The sequence below is a fragment of the Haliaeetus albicilla genome, chromosome 12, assembly GCF_947461875.1.
Source record: "Haliaeetus albicilla chromosome 12, bHalAlb1.1, whole genome shotgun sequence".
Lineage (NCBI taxonomy): Eukaryota > Metazoa > Chordata > Aves > Accipitriformes > Accipitridae > Haliaeetus > Haliaeetus albicilla.
In genome coordinates, this window is record NC_091494.1 from 6931799 (window position 1) to 6954872 (window position 23074).

At 45.8% G+C, this 23074-nt stretch overlaps 1 protein-coding gene across 1 annotated transcript; it reads left to right on the forward strand.

Moving 5' to 3' along the window:
- Positions 1-184: 184 nt before the first annotated feature.
- Positions 185-21177, forward strand: PPCDC (phosphopantothenoylcysteine decarboxylase). Its single transcript, XM_069797856.1, is given in 10 exon segments — positions 185-206; positions 209-294; positions 296-398; positions 1859-1888; positions 1891-1920; positions 2282-2448; positions 7894-7989; positions 11644-11772; positions 13842-14010; positions 19882-21177. Coding segments are annotated over 10 exon segments (918 nt in total). The 3' UTR covers positions 19968-21177.
- Positions 21178-23074: the final 1897 nt, after the last annotated feature.

A 23074-nucleotide genomic window follows, 5' to 3' on the forward strand; every position in this document is an offset into this window, starting at 1 on the left:
GTGCCGAGGGGCGCAAGCACACCCCCCCCCCCCCACGCGAGGCCTAAAAGCCCCTCTCGGTGCTTCAGGCGCCGGCAGACGGAGGCGGAGCCGCCCAAACCCAGCGCTCCGGGGCCCCGGCGGGGTGGAGGGCAGGGAAGGGCCGAGCAGGGGCTGCCCGGGCCTGGGGAAGGCGACCGCCGCCATGTCAGCACCTCAGGGGCCTCCGCGGCGCGCATGCGCAATCGGCACCAATCAGCGCTGGAGGGGGTGGGCGGTGTTTCCCAGCGTGCCCTTTGCCTTCCGGGGCGCGGAGGGGTTTCGTGCCCCCGTTGCTTGGCGATGGCGGGTCGAGGTTTCGGCGGGAGTAGGCCGCGACCCGGCCCCTCTTGAGCGGGCTCCGTCGTGTCTCTCTGCCGGTATATAAACGTTGTTTGTTTGCGTTTGGGAAATCCCCGGGGTTTCTCGGTTCTGTTCTCTGCCTCAGCGGCCTTTACGAGGCTGTTTTAAGCGTGACTGCGGCATTAAAAAGCTAATAAAATAACTAAGTAGGACTGTAAGCTGCTTGCTTTCTAATGGCTTCTTGGCTGATTCCCCAGAGCTGGATTTGGGTAAGGGGAAAGCGCGGCCCAGCATGTCGCGCTTTTGTTTTGTCACTAATAGCCCTTTTTGAAAGCTGCCTATTAAAAAATTACGTCTTATTCCCCAGGCTTTAAGATGTGGAAGCTTTGGCGAATTAATTGTCACTTAGTAATCATAAGGGAAGTGGATGTTTTCCTTGCTGTGATGGCATTAACTTAATTTTAATTAGATATAGATAAACATGTAAAGTGTTGCAGTAGTGTTGAAATCGCCTAGCCTTCCCTCTAACTACTCTTCCTAATCAGTGCCTAGATGCTCAGGCTGAAATCGTGCTCTTACTCTGGCAATTTTTTTTTATAAACACACTGAGAAACCTCAGGGGCCCAAGTTAAACACATTAATTTGAAGCAGAGCATGGAAAAAGAACATGTTATTGCTGTTGTGTTGCAGCGGATGGGTGCGAGGTGGTTAGAAAGGATGTTTGTGCTCCTGTGTCTCAGTGGGTGGGTGCAGAGGTCAGACTTCCACCTAACTGCTGCAGGAGCGTGATCTGAATCGCCCTGTGAAGGATCCTAAATGAAACTTGCTGCTGAATTATCCCGGGGGCTGACCGAAGGGGTAAAATTTCTGTCTCTCAGGAATACAGCCCCCTCACTCCAACATTCAAGTTGGTACCAAAAATAAGGGCAGCATAAACCTCTCTTTCTTCCTTTTTGTTCTACCCAAAATGCTTCCAAGTAACTTCCTCCAAATAACAAGGATGTCGGTAAAATTCAATGAACTTTACCAAATCCCAGTGTAATGTCTTTGCTAGAAACTAATTTTTCAGATTTTTTCAAGAAGTGAATTTGCCCTTTGCTAATTGCTCATTAAGCAGAGATTGCTCACGTCGATTCTGCGGAGGAACACTTTTCCTCACCAGAACAGTCAGTTGTGACTTATCCGTGTGGCAGCAGTGCAGGGAAGCTGGGAAGGAGGCAGGAGACCTGAATTAAAGCTGCTTGCTCAGCCTGCCTTCCGAAGCAGCCGCATCAGCCTGCAGATCGCTTTGCTCAGCGCTGGTGGGGGAGTGAGCAGTTCTGACTTTCACGTCCCTGAGAAGGTGTTTTCACTCGGTGGGCTGTTGTGTTCTACCTCTTACTCACTGTTTTGGGTTTTTTCCCTGTCTGCTAGGGAGTAGTTTCTAGTGCTGCTGTAAATACATAGTGATCCAGTGGGAAGTAAGATGATAATGCTTGCCTCAGGGCCCCAAAATTTTTAATTATTAAAATGTCTCCCTGCATTTATTACTCACCAGAGAGTGTGAAGGGAAACCAACTCGGCTGGGGGTTTGTGTCTTCCCGGCAGTCAGTGTGAAAGGTACGTTTATGGTAAAATCTGGACCATGTTCCACGTGTGAGAGCATATCTTCGTTCTGGGGGCCATGGGCTTTACCAGAACACTTTTGTGGCCTGCCTGCGCAGATTTTAGCATTCTGTTTACCAATATCGGAGAGAAAATTGTAATTAAACAGGAGTAGGCTACTGCTATGCTTAAAGGTCTGCTGATGATTGAAAGTGTTGCGGATCGGGATCTGAGTGTTCATCCTCAGACTGAATTACTCTGGGTCTTGCATAGTCCAGGCTTAGATCCGTGCCCTCAGGAACAGTTGGAGCCTTGCTGTGCTAGCCTCACTTGGAGGCACCATTAGTCAAGTGTCTTTGTTTTTCTGTGCTTGCAGAGTTTGATTGGAGCATGGAGCCCGTCTCCCCACCAGAACGAGGGTTTCCTGCAGAAAAAAGGTCATCTGTGCCGCAGAAAAAATACCGTGTCCTGGTGGGTGTGACTGGAAGTGTGGCTGCCCTGAAGCTGCCTCTGCTCATTGCCGAATTGCTGAAAATCACTGGGGTGAGTAAATCTATTGGTAGAGTATTGTAAAGTTGGTGTTACCCTGTTTCTCTTTTTGAGGAGAGATTATGTGGCTTCTGTTGAAAAGAAAAGTTCCTTCTGGCTTTGAGCCCTTTAGTTAGAAAATTTGTTGGGGGAGGATTCCTCCTGTTTTTAAAAATCAATTAATACTTTTTCCTATCATTTCATACTTCTCTAGACTTAAGAGTTAGCTTTACATCAGGCTTAAAGAGCAGTAACTCTTCCTGGATATTTCAATAGGCAGACATTTAGATTAATGAATATGACAGTACTATTGTTCAGCTCAGCTTGCTTAATTCTCTCAAAAATGATTGAATAGGTCCTTGCTTTGTTTTTCTTTTCTTTCTGGAATATGTCCTTGTCGGTCAAATTATTAGATCTGGCTACAGACACAGGTGATGCTTTCTGGAACTTGAAATCTCTAATTAGGATATTGCAATTTTCCATAGGTGAGGTGTGGAGTTTGCAAAAATGGACACTGCTGTCTGACCAACAAAGGGAAACCATCTCTTGTAAAAACAGAAATAGAAAATACAAGCTGCTAGATTTTTTTTTTTTCTGGAGTGTATTTGCTGGTGTAACAGAGGTGTCCAGCAGAGGCCACTAGTGACTAGAATCAGAGAGGGAGATGTGCTAACTTTTGCTGTGGAATAAAGTTAGAGGAAAACGTAGAAAACCTTTAGCTTTTAAGAAACTAAGTGAATGTTTTGGAGCAGTAAAATGAAAGAGTGGCAGGAGCAAGAGGGTGTACTTAAATATGCAGATATATTGGTTAGATTGCTTAATGAATATTCTTTTGCATGATTTCAGAGGCTTGACCTTGTAGATACATTAACATAGAGTCAGAAGAGGTGCATGACGTATCTGGTTTATGTTGATATCCAAGCTGGAAAAGGGTACTGAAGATGTGGCGAGCTGTTGGGCACCGGTTCTGCCAGCTGGGCTGGCATTGTGGGTTGCAAAGAGGGGCCTCGGTTAATTTATTACTTGACCTGAAATGATTAGTGAGGCCAAAGGTCCTAGCATGAAGTAAGTGGGCCAAAGAAAAGTGATACCAAGGAAGGGGGGTGACCAGACCAGAGCCAGGGATATGCACCTCTGTCTCTTGGATTGGCTTCGCTGTTGCTTCTTTTCCTTTGCTCTTGGTGCTTGGAACATCCTTCTTTGCAGGTGACAGGAAGAATGCAAACGATGCACTGTAGGAATCTAGGTCAAATGTATTCCTTTGGTCTGAACATTTGATTTAAAATTAAAAACTGCAGATGGCTGGACCTAAATTCTCTGTGAAGGCCCATAGGTTCTGTGACATCCATTGTAGGCTTTGTGGTCTCTGGTTTTAGGCTTTAGTTGCTTAAAAAGTGAAAGTGAAGCATCCAGTCCAGGAGCTTCTGGTACTTAATTTATTAATTAAAATTATTTATTTAGTAATTTCTGATTTGATTTCAAGGCCTGACCTAAAGCCTGCTGAGGCAGTGTAACTTTTCCATTGAGTTTGTTAAGTCCTGCACGAGCCTGTTGCATCAATTTCTTTACTGGTGGAATAGAACTTTAAAAAGCCATTGATGGAAGCAGGGCAGGAGCAGAGGAAGGCTTTGATACTAAAGGAGATGTGGTCAGAGCGTTGAACCAGAGTTGTTAGTTTAAATTGATGTTTTGGCTAAAATGATCCTTGGTGAACAACTTGGCAATATGATTTTGCACTCATTAAACTTTAACATCTCCTTGAGGGTGATAATGGATGTGACTACATCTTACTGCCTTTTGTTTAACCTCTTTGAAGATCTAGGAAATTTAGACAGCATCAGCTTACACCTTTCAGGTTATTACCCTTGCACCTGGTGCTGTGGGGAGACAGCACATAGTGTCTCATCAGGACACTGTGGGTAACTCTCATAGTTGTGCTACACTCACACACATTGTCTCAGGCTGATTCCTAGAATTTTTGAATGGCCTGGCAGGAATATGATGACAAAAATCCTGTTGGCAGGATATTGGTTAGTCACAAAGGCAATGACAGACCTTTCTGTGGGCGAAATGTATTGCTCTTGAAGGTACAGGATGTCATCTGGACTTCTAGGTTTAATCACGTCATGTCATTTCATTGTGCTCCTGCCAGGTAGCCTCTACATCAGCTTGTAGGTGCCATTTAACAGGGGAGCTACTCATTCTCTTCTGCAGCAGTTGTTACTGAAGCTCAGTCTGCTTGTAAAGATTTTGCTGTCAATACTGAGAAAGTGATGAAAAAAATCATACACACACCCTTACCCCAAGCAGAAATGGCTGTAACAGGAGAATCATCTAACAGAGACCAGCAATATTGCCTGAACACAGGAGAGCAGTTTGGCAGTAAAATTTACACTGGAGAATTGGCTTAAGTGGTCCAAGTAAAAGAGCTCTAACTAGTCTAAACTGTCTCCCATAAAGGAGTTTCTGAGTGTGGCTAGACTGCCTTTACTGTTTAAGGAGGGATATATCCACAGGCAAACAGAGGGTGTGCCAGGTAAATAGAAAGAAAAAACAATGTAGGCTAAAGTGATCTTGAGAACACTGATCTCTTTCCAACGTAGCTGGAGGGACTTGAAGGACTTGCTCAGAACAAGGGAACCAGGAGCCCACCCCAGCAGAAAACCTTAATTAGGGAGAATATTTAAGTAATAGAGCAACTTTCTTGGGGGAGTGGTGGAGTCACCACCACTCGGAGTCCTTCAACATCCCTCTGGTATGCTCTAGCTTGTAGTGGGTTGGATGCAGTACTCGATAGCCAGCTATTCCCTATTCATGGGCTTACGCTTTGAAGAAATATGTTTTTTTTTAAGACCGGAGATAGTTTCATAACCGTCTTTAAAAAAAAAAAAAAAAAAAACACAAAACAACCAGAGTGTCTTTTGGGGATTTTTCTGTGTCCTTTAGCCTTAGAGAGGTATTTCTGGTCTAGATTAGAAAATTTTGAATAGTGACGCAATTGAAGTAGCAAGTGACAAAATATGTCACATGGTAGATCGAGTTGTATCACCTAAAAATCCTTATACCGTTATGGCTAACTGTAAAATAAGAATACCACTAACAAACATCACTGCTGAAAACTTGTAGTGCAGACCTGGCCTACTGGTACCATTTCAGAGAGCAGACATGCCCCTTGAAACTGCACGTTGCTCTTTAAAATCACCAAATAAACAGTATCTTGCAGACTGCGAGGTTAACACCTCACTGAAGCCCATGGCATGGCAGAGAGCAGCATTAGCACCTTTGTGGGTGTCACTGCGTGGCTCCAAACACCTTCCTGTGAGGTGAAGTTAATATGGAAACAATACGGTTGATTGCTGTGAATATGATCTTCACACTCGAAAGCACTAGAAATGCAGCTGTGATTCCAAGTTAGGGTCACTTGAAAAAGAGCAGACATTTACAAGAGGCAAAGAACCAAACATATAGTACCAAATACTGCTGTTATGTGCAGCTATATTTTCCCATTGCTTTTTCTTCAGGAAACAGGAAAAATTACCAAATTGACCATGATATGCTAAGGCTGGGATTTTCCACTGCTCCCAGCTGTTATTCTAGTCATGTAGGGTGCAGATAATCAACAGTGCTGCATTCCCAGTCAAATAGATAGTGTTGGGGAGATAGGTTAACATGTTTTGTCACTTCAACCACTGCTGTTGAAGATAGCTTCTTGGAGGTTGGAGGTTTTCAGCAGTCTGTTTTAGCAAGAGTGTGCAGACTAAGTGCTTCATCAGTTTTGTACCTCAGGCCACAGTTTTCTAGTGGGAAGGAGTTGTTGGTGAGGCTGGTTTCTCCCCATCTCTCTGTTGCGCTAATAGGACCATGCAGTGGGTTGCACTGTGAACTGCTTGAAGGAGCAAACAGTGGTTGAAAGTGGGCAATAACAAAGAAAAGGGTTATTTTTTGCTGTAATCAATGGCCTGAAGTGCATCTTCCACGTTACCAGTCTTTTTGGACCACTCCCTCCATGTGTTGGCCCATTTGTTGACTGGTTATAAGGTACATCCTTGGGAGAAATTGCAGATGGAAGTACAGTTGCATGTCCTGCATGGCTGATCAGTGCATGCAGAGCCACTTCGACACTGACTCTGCTTTGCTGCTGATCCCAGTGTGTGCAGAGCACCTCCGGTTCACTGCATGCAGCAGGCAGCTGTTTGTGACATTTGTCAGAGCTACAGCTTTGAGCAGGTCACGCAACACGTAGATACCAGGAAAAAAACCCCTTTTTCCACTTGTTAAGATTTCTGTGGGAGGAAGTGAAAGGATCTCGTGTCATAGGGCACCTTAGCACCTCATAAGTGTGTATGTCAAATAAACATCCAAGGGACATAATAGTGTTTCCCCAGTATATACCATATAACTGAAGGTTGCACTGGCTTTCAACGAAGCAGGCAGGTTTATCTAAGATTTTGCAGAGAACCTTCATACACTTTCACCCAGTCTCTCTTTCCTTTGTGGAAGCCGCTGGTTTACTGTTTTGACTGCACAGAAACCCTGGGCTATGAACATATCTACCCAGAGGTTTTCCTCTTTCCAACAGCTTACCTTGGTAGGAAGAATAGCTGGAAGACACAGCTCTGACTTGCTTCTGGTATTTTTGCCCCTGGCTGGAGCAAGTCTGATTAACACGGTTTTAAAAAGTAGCATCCAGTAGTCTGTAGCTACCTCTCCACCTTTGGCACCAGGAGATCATTGAGAGAGGGGCAGGGGCAGAAAGAGACAGAGGGAGGTGCAAAAGGTGGTCCATTCAACCAAGAAACTGTTCTCTCTCTTCCAAAGCCACTCTTTCCTGTGAAGCCTTGTGTAGCAGAGGTGGCCTGGCTTTGCGCTGGTGCTGCTGAGACCCAGCTAACCTACTTGTCCCTCAGCAGTTCTTTTGATCACTCAGCACTGTGCTTTCTCTTGGCACAGAGCTTCCTCTTGGCTCCGAGTGTGGGAAGAATGATCCTGCAAGTGCCGTGTAGGCATGCCACCCCTCGGCAGTCCTCTGTGCTGTGGTTAAGGGAATCCACTGAGGCAAGATGCTCTCCTGCTCCCTTTGGCAGGCATGTTTTGAGATTAAAGGGCATCTTTCACAGAGCTTTGGTTTGCTGCTTCTTACTGTCGCTTTGAAGTTCTGTACAGAACTGCATCTCATTCTGACCTGCTCTGTCCTCTCTGCTGTCCCCACTGTGAACTGGCCATGTGAACGTGTTTGGCGGGTGGTGACTCAGCACCTGCCCATTTTAGGGTGGCATGAAATGAGTCTTTGGCTCCTGTGAGTACCTGTGGTGGCCTGGCCTTTCAGCTGTGAACAGGGGACGTTCCTCTGAGAATCTACGTAGCTTTCAAAATCTTTGCGGCTGGAGCCCTCCTGCTCTACTCAGCTTTACAGGATTATCCTCAAGTCTAACCATCGGTCTTTCTTTCTTTTCTGATTAGGTCGAAGTGAAAGTGGTCACTACTGAGAGAGCAAAGCATTTCTACAATGCCCAGGAGATTCCTGTCACCCTCTACAGTGATGAAGATGAGTGGCAGGTGAGTTGTTCTTCCTCTGGAGACTGGAAGGGCTTCTGTCCTGTCCCCACTAGCCACATGTTTTGTAATTCAAGTAGTTTTGTCATGCACTCGTGCCTTCAACTTCCAGAAGGCCAATGGGTCATGCTTCAGAAAAAAAGCAGGCTCCCTGGGAGATTCACTTAGTTGTTCAGGTGCTGAACAACAAATAGGAGCATTCCTCTAAGTTTCTCTGCAAGAGACCGCATTTATTTATTTTTTAATCCCAGGCCAAGACTCACTTCTTTGTTCTAGTAATGTATGCTTTGGAATATGGCTTTCAAAGAATGTGGTTCCAACCATGCTGTAAATGAGGAATAAAAGAAAGGCTGCCCTGACTGTACCGGATGATTTTGTACCGCCCTAGCAGACTTGCAGGAGGCAATGAGGGTAGAAGTGGTCTCTTACCACGCTGGGCTCAGCTGCTATCCGCAGCTCTGAGAGGAGTATCAGGAAATGTCAAGAAGGCCACTGCAGAGTCGCAGTGAGGGTGTTTGGTGCTTGTCGTGAGTCATACTTGTCATGAAGGCAACAGCTTAATTCTCCTTAACGCTACGTATTCTGAATCTACAGGCATCGCTGACATTCACAAAACTACCTACATTGCTTTAAAACTCAGGCTGGTGTCTGACTGGATAACCTTGTGCTGGTAGGGCCACCCTGATGTAGCAGTGGAGAGGAAGGCCAGTACCTGGAGATGGTGGGCACCAGTGTGACAGGTGGCTGGAAGTTAGAGAGGTTCTCCTGGTGGAAGTAGTGTTTATCTCAGAGGTGTCTGCATCTGTGCTCCTGCGCATACATAGAAGAGCCATTCCAGTAAGGGATAGCTCAGTTGTCAGGGCTGTGAACATCTCTAGACGTTGTAAAAGGGCTTTTTCTCCTGACTACAGTTTTGCTGACACGCGTTGAGAGTATGAAGAGGTTCATTTTATAAACATCTTTTTTTTTTCCTATACATTTTATCTCTACTTTGCAGTACCGATCTGAGTACAAGGTGATCTACTCTTTACCAGTACTCTTGCCAGTGTGCTCACACATGAGGATCACTTCTGTGTGGAGAGAGGCATGCTAATGGCAATGGCCAGGAAGCTTTCTGGCTCACCTAGGAGAGTGGTGGAGATCTGCTGGGCCCCAGGGTGCTACAGCTCCAGGCAGTTATTTCTGAGGAACCCTTGGTGGGGTGATAGAAGAGGTGCAGGTCAGGCTTTGAGGTCTGCTGGCACACTGGAAGGCAGGCATGGAGCTGTTGTGGAGTGGTTTGGTCTGCTTAAAGAATCACTTTCAGTGGTATTAGTAAATATGATTTAATAGGAATTTATATAAAAGTGCGACTTCACAGAATTCAATGGCAAGGTTCACTCTATTGCTTAGTACATGGATGAAATGTACACAGGAAAATTAAGTTAGAATCAGACTAAAATTAGGTATACAGAGACCGAAGACAAAATAGGGTAAAAGAGAAATATACAAAGAAAAATCGAGTTAGAATTGATGTCTCATGATTTGTACAGAGATCAGGAATATAAAAAGGGTAAGGGAGACCCTCCTGCTGAGTCACGAGGTTCAGAGAAGACCCCCTTGCTTTCTGGGGGAGTCGGCTGTCGGAGAGGGAGACCTGTCGGAGTCTAGGTGCGGCTGGATCAACTCCTAGTCCCAGACTTGGTCAACGGTTTATATCTAAAGGGATTATGAGTATAATAACAGCCTGAGATTCATTCACAGTTGAATGAAGTTCACGACAGTAATCTAAGTATAGATTTGAAAAGCAATAATTTGTAATATACTTGCTATAGAATATTCAGATTAGTATACACACACATCCAGAAAGGCACTAAGAGATGTACATAAGCAAGTTAAAAATTCCCCTCGAGTTCAGCGAAAATATTTACGTTGAATGCTTCAGCATCTTTCTCAATGAATGAAGGGTCAAGCCTCAAGGAGCGGAGAGAATTAGCCCAAGTCTCATTGGCTTTTGGCGACAGACCTCCGATCTTTGCAAACAGAAAAGTTTGCGAGCTCTGAGAGGCGTCCCACTCAGAGGGAGATGCTGGTTGCAGCCCACTGCGGTCCAGGAGACCTCAAAGGGTCTCAGTACCACTGCTTGTAGGTTCAGGAGGTGATTGGCTTTAGTCATCAGCAAATTACTGGGATTCCAGCTGTGCTGGTACCGTTCCACGTGAGTTACGATTCAGATAAGGAATGCTCTGGGGCTGTCAGAGAATGACTTAAGATTCAGATACGGGATGCTCCAAGGTTGTCAGGGGAGGACTGGGATGTCTCAAGGTTGTCGGGAGAGAACAAATTATCTCTACTGTCGTTTTTTTATTTTCACTGGGTAGCAGGAGTCCTTGAAACAGTCCGCATGACTCCCTGTCTTAGCCATGTGAGGGTTCCTGGTACGGTCAAGGGACACTTAACTGCTTGACTCATTATACTTATGCTAAGGCCTAGTGAGACTTCCTGAGTTCATAGATCAGCCCAGAGAGGGGGAAGAAACACACTGCCACGGGAGTCCTTATAACATGCCGTTCTGACAGAAGGGAGGGAAATAAGCCTGCTCCACGTCTGTTTGTGAGATATTTTATTCTGAAAATAAAACTACAATTTTCAGTGCTTCTAGAAAAAAATAGACGTGAGTGGAGAAGCTGGGAAAGGTGTCAGGAAGCACCAGCTTTCCGGATGCTGTCTTTTTGTTGTGGTTTCCAGTGACTCAGAGAAGGAACAGTTTGTGGCCCTGATGCACCTCTTGCTGGCCTGTGGTTGTGTGTGTCCTCTGGGGATTGAGCACCTGATGCTGTTTGCTGCCTCTGTTGACACTTTCCCAGTTAACTGTGCTATTAAGAAAAGACCAGGACTCTTTCGAGCAACTCAGAGCTTTAGTGGAAGTAGAAATATTCACTTAAGAGCCAAGAGAGGATGATAGTGCCCAGCTGGCTAAACCTCATCCATCCTAGAGAAAGCCAACAGGACTGTTCCCTACTGTACTTAACAAGGGTTTACTTTGCAGCTGTGAGTATGCGTAGGGGTATGCATCCTAACTGAAAGTGACTTGTGCAGTTAGGGGTCTATACCTCGTTAAAAGCCGGTGGACAGCTTCACTTCAAAGAAATCTGAAGCTTATAAATCACATGGGTTCCTCAGGAAATGTGACCCCTGGCTTTGTCCTGTCTGGCTTCAGTTGGCTGATAGGATGGAGCTCTCTTCTCCGCTCAGGTATGCTGTGTGTTGGGGGAACTCTTATAAACAATTCTGAAGCTGAGGGATTGTGTGAATGGGAAGTATATGGTGAAAGCTCTTTCCTGTGAGTTGAAATCTGTCATGGTTGGACGTGTGAATTGTCTTTGTGGGGAAAGGATACCCATTTGTAAAGCACTGAGCACATCGGTGCTGTCTGTTAACTGTGCTTTCTAAATGTAGCTGCAACACGGCCTTCACTGGAGGAGGGGGGAAAATCAGAAAAGTGAGCACTGTGGCTGCAGTCCCTGGTTCCCCACGCTCTCAGATCTTGCTTGATATGAGAGTAATTCTTTCCCCTTAAGTTTACATGGTGGTTACTAATGTGGTATTGATAAAGTGACTGTTACTCACAGTGTTCATTGTGAGGGTTCCATAATCTGCATCTTGTCTCATCCACAGCTGTGGAAAGGTCGTTCAGACCCAGTCCTGCACATTGAGCTCAGACGGTGGGCTGACCTTATGGTGGTGGCACCTCTTGATGCAAACACGCTGGCAAAGCTTGCGAATGGCATCTGTGACAACCTGCTGGTGAGTAACCGGTGCTCTGCCTGAGAGTTCTCTCACCTCCCAGTGTTAGACTGTCTGACCTTTCTTTCATGGAAAGTCTTATGTTTCTGCGGCATCAAGGACAGTGAGATTTGCATGTTCTGCTCCCACTTCATATGCTTGTCTCTCTCTTCCGATAGTATGGTTCCCCTATTCCTTCTCAAACAGTTGTTCTTTTCTTCCCTGACCTACATCTTTTTCCACTGCTTGGCTCCATCAGGTTCTTCCATTATTTCCCAGTCTCTGCTTTGTGCCTTTCCTGCTTTTTCTGATGGGTGGTTATTTCTTTGTTTCTAACTCCACCCTCTCTCTGTCATGCATGTACACACACAGGCGTGCGCACACACACTTGCACTCACTTTTGAGTTCCTCTCTGCGTTTTTTAGATGCAATCTGGAAAGACACCTGTGAGATCAGATAAAATTGTTTACTTCCTGCTGCCTCACCTCCTCCCTCACCTAACTGCATAGCACAGAAATTCGAACATGCTCACACTTACTTACCTTCCATTTTCAGCTACAGGGGATTTTGCTTGTTCAGGCTTGTTTTTCTGGTATTAAAAGTGCTCCGGCTCAAAGGCTGATCAGAAAGTGTATTAAAAGAGTGTCCTTCTCTGTTGGGTTATGGGGACCTTCAGCCAGGCTGAATGCTTTGTGTCTAGTCATTAGGTCTTCATTAGGAGAAGTCATAAGCATTAGCCACCCAAAAGATCTGCCAGAAAGCTGCAGATCTGCAAATGTTGCTGTGGTGCATCACCCCTCAATAATGCCAGGAGGCTAGAACTAGGAATGGAGGGTAGCACATCAGCTCTGGCCAGGGAGCCCTGCATGACCAACTTAGCTGTTCAGGTAAGAGGAAGTGCATATGAACAAACAAAAGTACACCCAGAGCAACAGCCCTCATTTGTGTGAGTAGATCACTGGAGATCTGAGAGAAGCCAGAAAGAGCTGTGGGAGGGACAAGCAAAGTCTTGTCCTTCTGGGTCCCCTTGGTATTGTAGTAGATGTGATGGTGGTAGCAGGGGGAAGAGCTCAGGAAGGATGTTAGGGAGGCATGGCTTCACAAACTCCTGCCAGTCTTTTTGGAGAGCCTTGTGGTGGGAAGAGGTAGCTCCAGCAAAGCAAAGCAAGTGCTGGAGGTGCTGGTTGGCAGGTTAGAACAGATTCTAGCAGACTTTCCTGTGCTGGGAAGGGTTCAAATCACAGGGCATAAAAAAGGATGGGCAGGGTTCTCATGAGTACTTTGTGATCTGAGCAGCGACCCTGTACTGGGGACTGTTGCTACCTGGGAAGTTACCTTTGCATGATTTAAATGCTGCTAGGCCTAGGGAAACTGATGGACATTGCATTAAGAGCAACTAGCATTTATCTTTTTAAGGACATGAGGTGATACTGGGTTATCTGGAAGTTATGTGTTGCTGAGGAGTCAGATATGATTCCCTGTAGCACGCAGGAGCTGCTAGATGGTTTGTAATCTGCCAGCATCTTCTGCAACAGCCCAGATGTGTTCATCTTATCCTCTGTTTGTGTCCTGGAAGCAGCAGTGCTTCCCCCTGTGAGGACTTACAGATCCAGTTGGCATATCATTTGAAAAAGGCTCACTTGCCAACTTTTTGTGTTTAGCTCTACAGCTGGCTTATCTGAAGTGTTGCCTGGGGATTTCTCTATAGCTGATATGATCTGTGGCCACCCCTCAGCTTCTCTCAGTCTCCCCCATGGGCTGGCAGTCTGCACGCATCATGTTCCAGCTTGGTTTGCTCCAGCGATTGGGCTGCTTGCTTGGCCCCATGCCAGAGTAGGATGGGAATCTATCCTTTTTGTTGCTTCCCTCATCTTTCTTGCCTGTCAGAGATGAGCTTTGCTGGAATATAATACAAATTAGTATCAGCCCAGTGGATCTGCCTGTGGGCTAGTCCAGCTGCACTGACAGATTGAGGCTTTTGGCCCCTAATGACACACAGGCTGGGAAAGCGCTTCTGTGTGGCAAAGTGATGAGAAGGAATGAGGAAAGACAACCCATCTCAGAGCTGAACCTCTTGGCTTCTCTTGCAGACTTGTGTCATCCGTGCTTGGGATCTGAGCAAACCTCTGCTCTTCTGCCCAGCTATGAACACAGCCATGTGGGAACATCCCATCACAGCTCAGCAGGTGGAGCAGCTGAAAGGCTTTGGCTATACAGAGATCCCCTGTGTGGTGAAGAAACTAGTGTGTGGAGATGAAGGTCAGTCCTTTTGCATGTCTTCTGACTCTTCCTGCACGAGTGCTGCTCTTATCCTGAAGGGATGTACGTTCTTTTGCTGTGTAGCCTTGTTGTGAAAGAGGTTTTGTTACACAGCTTGGGTTTAGCAGCAATTTAGGATTTATTAATATTTTTGAGATAGATCACAAGATTAGGTTGTATGACTTTAACAGTACCTAATTTTGAGCCAATTTAACAGAGTGATTCAACGGAATTTGTTACAATCAGATTTGTGACTTAGTTAAATATTCAAAAATGGCAAGGATCACCCCAAACTTACAGCAGGGTTGGAGGTTAAAGCAAATCACACACACGCACGGACAGATAGAACAGTTCTGAACCAAATCACAGAGACAGGCAAAATAGTTCCAAACCAAACTGCAAATGAACATACACAGATACAGACACACAGAGGTTAACCTTCAATTAAAATTTCCCTCTCGTGAGTTTCACAAATTACTCACTTTTATGTGCTGACATTCATCAACAGATGGTCAGTAAACTTTGCAAAATCTGGCCTTTAAGTCCTAGAGAAATCATCGACGGACAATCTTCAATCCTCACGAAATCTACCCGGAGAGGTGTCCCAGCTCAGGGGGAGGTACTGGGTCACACAGCCTGCTACAGTCCCCAGAGAGCTGAAAGGGTCTCTCCTTGGATCGCTATTTATAGGGTCTCGAGATGATTGGCTTTGCTCATTGTTTTACATTCTGGTCACAATTTGTGCTGAGTCATCCTGATGTACCATTCAGGGAGCAGATAGCCCAGGTGTGGCCAGGGGGTGCCTGGCGCCCGTAAGTCTCTGCACTTGCAACCAAGATAACAGCACAATGGGAGGTTTTCCAGGCATGCATGGCTTATCCTGAAATATCAGGGTGGTCCTGATGTGCCATTCAGGCAGCAGATGGCCCAGGTGTGGTCAAAGAGTGCCTGACACCCTTGTAATGAAGGTAACAGCACAATGGGAGGTTTTCCTAAAGCATGCATGGCTTATCCCGAGATCTCAGAGTGGCCCGGGGCGGGGCGCTACACCACCACAGGCCTTCAAGATGTTGAACTGTGGGGAGCAGGTACTTATCGCCAGGGTTTATTCAAACAAACTGAAGCTTTGCCCTGTGCTAGCTGATATCTATTATTATTGTTCATTAATTTTTAAGTAGTCTTAAGAGACCATCCAAGCCAGGCTTTCAAATGGGCCGTTAGATAGGCCTGTTATTTAAAAGAAATACTCATTCAAGAAGAGAGTAGATCAAAGAGAAGGAAGGCTTCGTGGTGAGTGTTATCAGCCTGGGATTTGGGTGTCCTGATCTTGCTGTCTACTGTGACTGTGGGCTGTTTTCATCGTGCCTCAGTTCTTCATCTCTAACATAGGGATAATATCTTATCCCAGAGAGCAGACAATGAGAATAAGCGCTTTGCAGACGTGGCTGAGGGTGTAGCTGGATGTGCATTTAACATTTGTTGTTGTTTGTTGCCTGGGTTACTTTTCAGCTTCCCAATTGAGTTCTGATTTGGGGTTTTGACATCAGACTTATCTGTGAAGTGAAAGAGAGGGGTAGGGAAAGCTGTCATGCTTAGTTTCAGAAGACTTAACTTGCAGTGCTAAGAAATACTACTAAAATGGTCTCATTTGTATTTTAGGACCTGCTTTAAAAGGAGGTATTTTGACTTTTGGAAGGTTTTGAGAAGGGCTTTTATACAAGCAATTTGGATGAATGGATTCACTTTTTAATCAAAATTTTCTTGGACAAATTGTCTGTAAAACATCACCCAGTTCCAGCCATAATAGCAAATGTGCTATTACCTGCACAGTAGTATACTCGTACTTCTGTTTAACAACCCCAACTCCAGCAGGATTTTAACCGTTCTGTCAGATAGTTCAATAAACAGTCTGTAGCGAAGACAGGATGTTAAAATGTTCTTCATGGTTAAATTCTAGGGCTGGCTTAGTTTCTGAATTCTTCGGTAGGTGCAGGGTTTCTAGAGAGTGTTTTTTTGGAGCTGAAGACTAAGAAATATTTACAGTTAGGTAAGTGTAGTCAAGTAACTCAGGCATCAGTTGAAATATCCTGGACAATTATGCCCCCGCTGGGATTTTAGACCTGATTACATCAAATTTCTTACGTACTTGTAATAATGTTAAGGGAAAACGCCCAAAAGAGGTCATTCTGCGCAGACGTTTTGGCAGAAGTGGAAGGGCCATCTGGCATAGCTTCTTTGTCCTTTATTTTTTCCCTTCATCTTTTTTAGTATGTATATAGGATCTCTATTCCTGTAGTAAGCAGCTGAGTGCCTCCTAATGGGTCATATGCTTATTCTTGCAGGTTTATGCACCTGAGGCAGAGCTGTGTTGTTGTCATCCCTGTTTCATAGATGGGGACCTGAGATGCAAAAGGGCCATGTGAGTTGACTCACCAGCACAAATGGATTAGAGTTGCATGGTGAACATGATTTCCACCTTCTGCTGCTCCACCCTGCCCCTTTGCTTGAGGGTTGCTGCCCTTGCGACAGGGATGTGTGAGCCACATGAGAAGCAGCATGTGAATTGCTGTGGTTGGTAGCTCAGAATGGCAAAGTAAACCAGCACTGATCAGCAGTTACCTCATTCCACCAGCAGTCATTTGGGAGCTGCTTCATACTCAGTTCAGCTGTCTCTACTGTGAGAACAAACTCCTGAAGGAGCTTGTAGGAGAGGGATGGTACGGACAGCTGGGGCAGTAGTAGCCACATCTGACTTGACTCTGCTTGTGTTTGTGAGTCAATTCACAACAAGATTTTCCTGTTGGCAAATTCCAGGATTTTCCTGGCAGTATGTAGGCTAATTATGGCAAAGCAGTTGTTGTGGTTTAACCCCAGCCAGCAACTAAGCACCACGCAGCCGCTTGCTCACTCCCCCTCAGCAGGATGGGGGGAGAGAATCAGAAGGGTAAAAGTGAGAAAACTCGTGAATTGAGATAAAGACAGTTTAAAAATTGAAATAAAATAATAATAACAACAATAACAATAATAATAACAAATTGTAATGAAAAGGAAGATAACAAAGAGAGAGAAATAAAACCCAAGAAAGACAAGTGATGCAAATGAAAACAATTGCTCACTACCAACTGACCAATGCCCAGCCAGTCCCCGAGCAGCAGCCCCCCAGCCAGCCTTTCCCCTAGTTTTATTGCTGAGCATGATGTCATATGGTCTGGAATGTCCCTTTGGTCAGTTGGGGCCAGCTGTCCCAGCTGCGTCCCCTCCCAACTTCTTGTGCCCCCCCAGTGTGAGAAGCAGAAAAGGCCTTGACTCTGTGTAAGCACTGCTCAGCAATAATGAAAACATCTCAGCATTATCAACACTGTTTCCAGCACAATTCCAAAACATAGCCCTGTACTAGCTACTATGAAGAAAATTAACTCTATCCCAGCCAAAACCAGCACAGCAGTAATGGACTCCAGGTCTCTGAAGACCCAAGATAGTCTCCACCACTTTTTCCTCTCTTCTCCTCTGTTTTCAGGCCTTTCACCCCAAGGCTTCTTCTTCCACACTAATTTCGGTTTTGTGGGTTTCATCCACAAAGGCATTTGCCCAGCTTTTACCCAGGCAGCAGGTAGCAAAGCTCACACATCTGGTGCAGAAGAAAAGAAATTCAGTTTGCATCAGTTTTGTCTGTTGACATTGTGGTTTGTCTTGCTGTAAAAGAGGTTTATCTTCCTCAACTCATGTGGCTGGTCTCACCTGAAATGGGCAAGATTCTGACTGCCAGTGAGTTTCTGCATTACAAGCTTTACCTGATTAATTTTTCTTCTTTAGTAAATGGGTGGTTTTAGACATAGAGTCCAGCTAAAAGAGAGTTAAAATAAATTAAATTGAGTTGATAATTAAAATGTTTCCTTGATTGGATAGTTAAATGTAGGTTACCAGCTGTTGGCCTTGATGATATCCACGTGCCATGATATAAAGAGGCTTTGAGAGGTGCTGTACCACACATGGGCCTGCAGCAATTTGCCTTTGCAAAAACGTTTCCAAACTGCTCGTACCTTCATTATCCTTGGCTGCATTTCTGAAGCCTGGCACACTGAAAGATAGAAATCAACCTGTAGGCATGAGCTGTGCTGTAAGACAGGCTGCTTAGCAAGATTTTGCTCTGCTAAACCTAAAAATCCAGCTGTGAATTGCCAAAGATGTTGAGGAAGTGGGTGGTGGAGGACAAAGGCAGGCCTTGGAAATGTTCTCCAAGGGTGTAGCTCTGCCAAACTGTGCAGAGGCAGGCAGGGAATTTCTCCTGCTTAGCAGGACCTGTCAGCTGCAGCTCCTCTCCTCAAGGTTAGGAGATCAGAAGGGCCCAAATCTGCCTGCAGCTCATCCATGGGATGCTTCAAACCTCCTGGGATTTACAGATCTGAAAAAGGCATAGTGGAGAAGGAGTCTTACTTTGCAAGGAAACACAATTTTCTCGACCTTCCAAAAGTATCATTCTTCATCACAAATCCTCAGTTATATCCAGTTATACCTTCTGTCCCAGACAAGGCTCAGGTAGCTCATCTGTACTGGAAAACTGAGGGTCCGGGCAGATTCAGGCCTGTAATCTGCCCAGAAGAAAACACCTCTCCCTGCTGGTCAGGATGACTTTTCCCCTTCCCCTCTGCCTCCTGCCTGCTCTCGAGTTGTTACTGTTCTTTAGAGGCTGCTGGTTTAGCTGTTCATCTGTGCGCTCGCTAACCTAGCTGTGGAAGCAGACCAGAAAAAAAGAGGAAAACAAAACCTCCCAGGACTAATTTCTGATGACCAATAAGGCACGTATTTTAAATTATTAGAGCAATTAGCCAGCAGAACAAAAGATCAACAGAGACTCCATCTTTTCAATCTTCCAGTGGAGACAAATGCTAGTGGGAGAAGTATCTTTCCTCAGTCCCAAACAAATTATAGGAGTGAATGGACTGAGTTCTGAGTGCTGAGTTCAGTACACAAGGTTGGACAAGATGATTTAATGATCTCTGGCCTTAAAATTCTGAACCTAAGTTTAAAAAGTATTGCAGAGGGAAGCAACAGCGCAGCATAGATTAGATGTTCATCTGGCAACTAACCAGTCTGAAAGGAAAAGCTTTTACATTTTGTTCTGTCCAGCACTCAGTCTTCTCCAAGAATTATTCCCAAGATTCAAGCTGGTGTGAATCCAGGACAGCTTTCTCTAATGTGGGTCTAACTGCAGAGTCATGGGAATGGTATGAATTCGGCAAGTCTTTTTTATAGGCAAAGGCTGTTTCAAAAAGATACCAAACACACACAATGTTTACAGTGGAGAAAGGAGGTGAAATAGGGTATTTTGCTATCCACATGCTTTTTGGGGGCACTTTTGCACACTTGCCTCCGGGGCAGTGTGATCTAAGATAGTAAGTCCCTGTGCGGTCAAGGGTTAGATGCAGACACTTCTGGAGATGATTCAGAACATGAGGTACTTATTAAGGTCATATGAGTTGCCTTTTGAGGTTTCCTGCCTCTCTTCATTGACTGTCTGAGGAGCTTGTACTCCTGCTTAGACTTCAGAGTTAGGAGCCAAACTAAGTTAGCATGAACACTCTTCTCGCTCTCCTCCCCTGATGGCATTCAACTGTGCCACAAAATCCCTGCAGAACCAGGTGGACTGAGCAGATCCTCTGGCCTCCACAGTTGCTTTCTGTTGGGCGAGTCACGAGGAAACATGTGGGGATACTTGGTGAGCTTTGCTGTGCTGTGCCACTGTTGTGCATCTCATTTTCCACAGCAGTATGGCATGTAGAGAAGAGAGGTGCTGGGACAGGGAAGCACGTGCCTCATGCTGTCTCTGTGGGACCTGGATTTCACCATGTGGTTTTGCTCTTAACCCTGCAGGTCGAGGTGCCATGGCAGAAGTGTGGACCATTGTGGAGAGCGTGAAAAGGATCCTTGAAGAACGGGACTTGTCAACGCAGAGCTGATGGTTTGGCATGTAAATTGTATTTGTGTGCCTCCATGATGATTTGAAGATAAAACCAACAGGAAGCTGAGTCAAGATGGCATGTGTACCTATAGTGTGCTCTTCAACCGAAAGAGTCAAACGGTTGTCTTCCAGCTGGTGCCAAACTGAAATGTGGTACATCACTGCAGACTTTCAGAAACCAAAGCCAAGAACATGCTGCTTTAGTGTGGGAAAACCCTGTGGTATCTCACAGAGAGGGAGTAACGTTCCCCTAGGCCACTCGGCCCCCAGTATTTCACATGTACTCCTTTCCGAGGAGGCTGCAGAAGGATTTGCCAATGTATTTCAGGTCCAGTGGTTCCTCCAAGAGCTGCCAGAGAGGAAAGTGCTGTGCAAATCCTGGTGATGGGGATAATGCCAGCCCCTTCCAGCATGACAGTGTGGGGACATCCCTGCTCTCCAAAGCCTGGTCCGTAGCTGTGCTGGCTTCACCTTTCCAGCAGGAGTCACTGTCCAAAAAGTATTTGCCCTCCAGAAAATTAATAAAAGAGAGCTTTTAATTCTGCCCCTGAAGAATTGCCTCTTGTAGCTGCTCTGGGGGGTGTTTGCACCTAACGTCATTGCTAAATTGTTGCGTCTGCCTGTGTTTTTTATCAGAGATGGGAAAAAAAAATTACTGAAAGAAGCTATCTAGTTCTCGAATTAGCCTTTGCCCTTTTGTATCTGTTAACTGGATAGGGATGCAGACATCAACCGTGAACCAAAATGACACCTGCCCATCCGGGTGCTCCAGTCAGGAAATGAACAGGCTGGGCCCTTGTGGAAAGCCAGGGTGGGTGTTTCCCAAGGGAGAGAAGTCAAACTTTGCCTATGATGATCCTTTTTGGCTTGAAAATTAACTGACTGGCATGAAAAAATTGGGAAATCCTGTAACCTCTTGGGCCAGACCGGCCAGGGCTCCCCCAGTCCAGCCTTTCCTTGGAAATGTGATCCTGCTCCTGAGGGTAATGGGAGCAAACTGGGGCTGTTGAACATGTTGCCGTAGCAGAGCACTGCTGACCGAGAGAGTTTATTTTTAACTAGACCCAGTCAAATTTAAGGCCTTCGGTACAGAACGTGCATCCTGCCTATGGTGGCAACCTTCAGACGGCTACGCAGGAGGGAAGAGGTTATCGGACTATATTTGCTTTCCTTATCTATTCCACACAAATAAAAACCTCTGAACTTTCCCATTTTTGGCTCTTCCACCGACAGAGATCAGGGGATTCAGAGCTTCTGGGGATCCAGTCAGAAGGATCTTCATGTGAGCAGAGCTTGTGGCTCACATGATGGGCTGTAGCAGTACCCTAGTCGTGAACTTTGCATTTTGCCAGTGAAGTCTTTGAGGTGTGACCTGCATCGTCTGTTCATGTTCATAGCATGATGAAAGCTATCCACCTATCAGAGGATCTTCTTTAAGCTTATTGAAGGCAGTAGAAGAGAAGCTTCTTGGTTTCCATGAGTTTTGTAGTGAACTTTGTTTCTCCTACTTACAGAGAAATATGTGTTCTGGCAGTTGCAGCTGTAACTCGACCTTGGGGCTCTGCTCTGGCTCTGCCGTGGATATCTTGTGCGGTTGGAGTTGCTTATCCTTCCTCCTAGTCCGTGACTTGGCAATGCAGAAAATCTGACAGTAAGGTTCCTCATACCAGGTCAAAACACAATGTCCTTGATAAGAGTGTTCATCTGTTACAAGTCTCGTTTGCTGTCTTAAGCTACTCTGGAAACGTTGGCAGGTATTGCCTAGCTTCTTTTGGCACTGGAGAGTGGGCAAGGTGGTGTACAGTGTACGCTGCAGAGCACAAGCTCTGATAATTCAGCAGAAAGGGGGTAACGTGGCATTTTTAGATAGAGAGTTTATGCCAGGTCACCTGATCGCACACCGAGCTGACACCAGTCTAAGTGGGCTGATCTGTCAGGCAGAAAGAAAACTGCGAAGGCTACAGAGTTGCCTCTCAGGCTTGTTGAGAGGCTTAAATTAAGGCCTGCAATAAACTTAAAGATCCCTGAATAAAGGGAGTTAATTCTTTGTCCTGCAAATATGTAGGGCAGCAACACAAATGTATAGCTGAGCAGAACCTGAGGGAATGAGGGGAGAACTTTTCACAGCTGCTGAAAAACCCACAAAGAAAACTCCTCTGTAGAGGACACCGCTCCCGGTCTGTCTCATCTCTGCTGCAGAAACAGATACTAATTGTGCTGCTAAATGATCCTCTGCATAATTGCTGTGATTTCTAATTGGAGGCAGGTCATGATAGCTTTACAGTTTGGGGTAAACCCATGCTTTGGGGCAAATAGAAGAAACAGTTAAGTTCCTTTTCAGAGGCAGAGGGCTGAAGCAAGAGCAGCTTCCACCCCTAGCGCAGGCACGCATCCCCACCCACGGGAGGTAGGTGCAGGCAGCCTGGGGGCAGGAACGCTTCACTGGCTGCTTGCTGTGGAAAAGCAGCAGAAAGAGACACCGGAGGAAGCCCTGTCTGCCATCACATGAGTTTGGCCTTAGGAGGGGACTTTGGGACAATGCTATGCTAGGACAAGGCTTGGGGTGATGAGTGAAGGGCCTGATTCAAAACTAGGGCTTTGTGCAGGTTCGGTAAATAGGCAGTGCCAGCCTTGCTGCTGTTGAACCAGGACAGCTGGGCTCCACTTAGCCGCTGAGGTCGCCAAGAGATGTTGAATGATGAATTCCTCGAGGCAGACAGACTCATCTCCATCCCATGGAGTTTTGTGTATGTTTCAGGTTTGCAGGGGAGACCCGAGATGCTGCCTGCATGCTTTTTCTTTTCCTTCAGCTCTTCTCTCGAAGCCGCACGCTGATTTTTTGTTTCTGTGAAAATCTCTGATGACCGAGGCAGCATCCCTGTGAAACCTGCTGTGTTGCACTTTCATTCATGCTGCTTAAAACTGTTTCTCTCAGCACTGGCTTGGGAGCGATAAACAGCTGGGACAAAAGCTCAGCTAAGGCAGCAACCCTCCTCCTTTCCTGTGCTTAGACCTAGCCTCGCCTGGGCTCGGATGTGAATCTGAGCACCCATTTCTCTGGCTGCTTCCCCCCATCCCAAACTTGTGATCCCTTTGCTGCTTGGC